General features: G+C 41.3%; 2 protein-coding genes across 2 annotated transcripts; both read left to right on the top strand.

Annotated features, from left to right (window-relative positions):
• The first annotated feature begins 599 nt into the window (after positions 1-599).
• On the top strand, positions 600-1,726 carry LOC129728298 (serine protease snake-like). Its single transcript, XM_055686731.1, has 3 exons — positions 600-660; positions 851-1,375; positions 1,434-1,726. The coding sequence occupies exons 1-3, from the start codon at positions 600-602 to the stop codon at positions 1,724-1,726; spliced, it is 879 nt and encodes a 292-aa protein (XP_055542706.1).
• Positions 1,727-2,699: 973 nt separating this feature from the next.
• On the top strand, positions 2,700-4,106 carry LOC129729930 (serine protease snake-like). The gene is made up of 4 exons (XM_055688847.1): positions 2,700-2,815; positions 2,905-2,925; positions 2,994-3,518; positions 3,578-4,106. Exons 1-4 carry the CDS (start codon positions 2,755-2,757, stop codon positions 3,901-3,903), a joined length of 933 nt encoding a protein of 310 aa, XP_055544822.1. The 5' UTR covers positions 2,700-2,754; the 3' UTR covers positions 3,904-4,106.

Here is a 4,106-nt window from a genome sequence, read left to right as displayed (position 1 = left end):
CTCGCTGTCACTGGACTTGTTTGTTGCTAAATTAGGCATTTATGCTGTCGGAAAACCAATAAAATGAACAAAACGGTTCGAGCTTTTTTTTCTTCCCCTTCCAATATTCAAGATTTTCGAAGGGGGGGGGGGGGGGTGACATAAAATGAAAACAAAATTGTAACGGCTTTAATGAATAAAAATTATTCCGTCCCCACTCCAGAATACTGATGGTTTAATCGTGTCAGTAAATGGAAATGTTCAAATATTCTTTTGTCTCGGATGTAAAGTAGTGAACAGACGCAAAATTCGGTTTGAATGCGGTGTAGTATGACCGAACACGCGAAATTTTTTTTCCTATTCTATTTACTCAAACTGAGTGAAGGTGTTGTAGGTGTTTACTAACATTTCGCGACACTAGCGGTGATACGGTAAACAATCATTTACATCAAGGTGGTAACCTGGAAGAACTCACGACCTTGATATCACTCACGAAAAAAAAGGTCAATTCATGTCCACGCATAAAGCGTTTTCTATATAGCTGGCTGTAGATTATTCCGATCGGCTCAGTTTCGTATCGATGTTCCAAGTCTTCACCTCTCTGATTTGAGCAAACAACAATGAAGTTAGCAACATTTCCTCATTGCGTGCTGTTGTTGTTCACTACAAGCTTGGTGCAAGGTAACATTAGCATAAAGCCAGTTATAATTCGGGATCAAAATGGGTTTAATTGCTTCTTTTGTTTTTTACTATTCCTTCCATCGAAATCGGCACCTGAACAGGCCTGCGTGTATCACAAATTAGTAAGTGTTTACTGATGATGTATTACTGTCTTGAAAACGTGATTAATCGTTGCTGTAACATTTATTAGATTGCCAAAAATATCGTTACCAGACGATCAACACAGCGGAGGCGATTCCACTGACATTGAATCCGTCGCCGATTATATTCCAAACGTTCAACTGTTTCAAATCCGTTAGCTTGATTGTAGGTGGCGAGGAGGCCAAGAAAGGCGAGTTTCCACATCATGCTCTGCTTGGTTATCCGAAGGAGGATTTTCCGGATCAGTTTGAATTCAAATGTGGTGGATCACTGATTAGTGAACGATTTGTTCTCACGGCAGCTCATTGCATGAGATCTGGCCGACCAAAAATCGTTCGTTTGGGTGAACATGACCTACGAAATGAGGAGGGCAATCGGGCCGATATCGGAATAGAATCTACAATGAGACACCCGCACCATAAGTTTTCATTATCTTACCATGATATCGCTTTGATCAAGCTCAACCAACGGATTCCATTTTCGCCGTATATACGACCAGCATGTTTGTGGGATGATATGCACTTCAATGTTTCCTCAGCGATTGCTACTGGGTTTGGATATACCGAGTTTTTGGGTACTTTCAAAGATATTTACTTTAGGTTAAAAGTGATATGAACCGAAGTTTTTTCCAGGTGCCCATCCATCCGATGTACTACGCAAAGTTCAACTGGATTTCCTGGAGAAAGAAGTATGTCAGGGGCAGTTTTTAGGAATGAAAAAATTCTCCATAGGTATTCAAGACGGACAACTGTGCATTGGCAGCAAGCGTAAAGGCAGAGACACTTGTGAGGGGGACTCCGGTGGTCCGTTGCAGATCATAACGGAGCCAAAGGGTTGCATATACTACGTGCTTGGAGTAACTTCTGTTGGTACCGGGTGTGGTACGGGAGTATCGCCTGCTGTATACACCAGTGTTGCCAGTTAGCTGGATTGGATTGAGGGAATTGTTTGGAAGTAAAAAAAAGTCCTAACAAAAATACTTGGGTCATATTTGAACGCCAGAACCGGGAAATTTGTTAGTTTCGTTTAGTTTTTTTCAATATAATTTTATGTGTGTCTCATATCTGTATCGGAAATAAAAAAAAAATATATAAAAATATAATTCATATGTAAAGAGAAATTCTGAATTCACCAATCTTTTCTTGACATTGCTGTTTTTTTTTTGTATTGTAAGTAATCTTTAATTCATATGCTTAATGCATCTTGGGACTAAAATTTTCATTTTCAAGTTGTTTTCTGTTACTGAGCTTTGGATTTTATATTTTGTTTTTAGTTGTTTAAAATCGCTTTGAAATGTTTTTTTTTTTTTTATTCTCGCTTATTTTCCGTCGGTCTATTTCCGTCACTGTTGTGGCCAATTACCGACGCCCAGGGAGGCGACTCCACACCCAGGACCCTAACTCACGACCCGTTAATTAACGGACCGGCGCCAACAGCTGTACTTCCTCATGGGATGGAAGGCGTGATCCGAGAGATTTTTCGCCTCAGAAAATCTCCCGGTGTCGGCTAGGATTGAATCTAGACCAGTTGGGTTGGTTGTGAGTGGATCACGCCACCCCACAACCATCGACACCTATGTCGGCGGTGGGATTCGAACCCAGGCGTCGAGCGTGGTTGGCGGAGACGTTACCAACCACACTAGGCCCCCGCTCACGCTTTGAAATGTTGAATGGTGACATTCTTGAGCCTCTGAGGTGAAGTGGTGGACATTCGCAAAACTTGGTTCGGATGCAGTGAAATGTGACTCTGTAAAAATACCGTTTGGCTGAAAGTGAAAGAATTCTTTACGCGCGAAAAAAATAGGTCAATGTCATCGCCAAATCTTCCCGTGTCCGCGAATAAAGTTTTTTGCTATATAGCTGACTGTAGTTCCTAGCGATCGGTTCAGTTTCGTGTTGCTGTTCCAACTCTTCACCTCGCTCAATACCGTGTCTGATTCAGAACAAAACGACAATGAAGTTAGCAACATTTGCTTATTGCCTGCTATTGCTACTCACTTCAAGCCTGGCTCAAGGTAACATTTGCATAAAGTCAGTTTTGATCTGGGGTCAAATTGTATTTCATTTTCCCTTTTGTTTTTACTCTCCTTCAACACCTGAACAGGCTTGCGTGTATCACAAATTAGTAAGTGTTTACCGATTATGTATTATTTTTTTTGAAACGTGATTAACCGTTGCTGGAACACTTTATAGATTGCTCAAAATATCGGAACCAGACGATCAGCAGAGCGGCGGCGATTCCACTGACATTGAATCCGACGCCGATAATATTCGAAACATTCAATTGCTCCAAATCCGTTAGCTTGATTGTAGGTGGCGAGGAAGCCAAGGAAGGCGAGTTTCCACATCATGCTTTGCTTGGATGGCCAAAGAAGGCTTTTCCGGATCAAATTGATTTTAATTGTGGTGGATCCCTGATTAGTGAACGCTTTGTACTAACTGCTGCTCACTGTATGAAATATGGCCGACCTACAATCGTTCGTTTGGGTGAACATGACTTACGGGATGAGTATGGTAATCAGGCTGATATCGGAATAGAATCTATAAGGAGACACCCGCAGCACAAGTTCGCCTCCTCCTACCATGATATCGCTTTGATCAAGCTCAATCAGTCGATTCCGTTTTCTGCGTTAATACGACCAGCATGTCTGTGGAATGATATGAAATTTAATTTTACCTCGGCGATTGCCAGTGGATTTGGAAAGACCGATTTTTTGGGTAATTTTAAACATTATAATCTCAAATTAATGATGAAAATAACCAATTTCTTTGTAAAGACAACCAACCATCCGATGTACTGCGTAAAGTTCAGCTGGATTTCCTGGATAAAGACGAATGTGAGAATCAGTTTATAGGGGCGAGGAGCTTTCTTGAAGGTATCAAAGACGGTCAGCTGTGCATTGGCAGCAAGCGTGGCGGCAGAGACACTTGCCAGGGCGATTCAGGTGGCCCGTTGCAGATCATAACGGAACCGAAAAGTTGCATATACTATGTGATTGGTGTTACTTCTACTGGTTCCGGATGTGGTTATGGAAAATCGCCCTCTGTCTACACCAGTGTTGCCAGTTATCTAGATTGGATTGAGGACATTGTTTGGAAGTAAGATAAGTGGCGTAAAATTCTCGGACGTCAGAAACGTTAAAGTCGATTGGGTCCTTCACATTCACTATTTCGTCACTTCTGATTTGGTCAGTTTTTCGCCAGTACTTTTTCATTGCTTTCTGAATTCTACATGTTTGGAATGCATGTTCTAAATATGGATTTTCTAAACGAGTTTGTTTTATAAAAAAATTCAGATTGTTTCTA

This window comes from Wyeomyia smithii, chromosome 3, assembly GCF_029784165.1.
Source record: "Wyeomyia smithii strain HCP4-BCI-WySm-NY-G18 chromosome 3, ASM2978416v1, whole genome shotgun sequence".
NCBI classification, from domain to species: domain Eukaryota; kingdom Metazoa; phylum Arthropoda; class Insecta; order Diptera; family Culicidae; genus Wyeomyia; species Wyeomyia smithii.
The sequence above is the reverse complement of the archived record's forward strand: the minus strand, read 5'-3'. Positions and strand labels throughout refer to the sequence as shown.

What these genes read in the sequence shown, in the direction of transcription:
- LOC129728298 (XM_055686731.1), top strand. Translation starts at nt 600, where the DNA reads ATGAAGTTAGCAACATTTCCTCATTGCGTGCTGTTGTTGTTCACTACA. An exon ending in CACTACAAGCTTGGTGCAAG is followed by an intron (nt 661 to 850) that starts GTAACATTAGCA and finishes AACATTTATTAG; the next exon opens with ATTGCCAAAAATATCGTTAC. An exon ending in TGGATATACCGAGTTTTTGG is followed by an intron (nt 1,376 to 1,433) that starts GTACTTTCAAAG and finishes AGTTTTTTCCAG; the next exon opens with GTGCCCATCCATCCGATGTA.
- LOC129729930 (XM_055688847.1), top strand. Translation starts at nt 2,755, where the DNA reads ATGAAGTTAGCAACATTTGCTTATTGCCTGCTATTGCTACTCACTTCA. An exon ending in CACTTCAAGCCTGGCTCAAG is followed by an intron (nt 2,816 to 2,904) that starts GTAACATTTGCA and finishes ACACCTGAACAG; the next exon opens with GCTTGCGTGTATCACAAATT. An exon ending in TGGAAAGACCGATTTTTTGG is followed by an intron (nt 3,519 to 3,577) that starts GTAATTTTAAAC and finishes TTCTTTGTAAAG; the next exon opens with ACAACCAACCATCCGATGTA.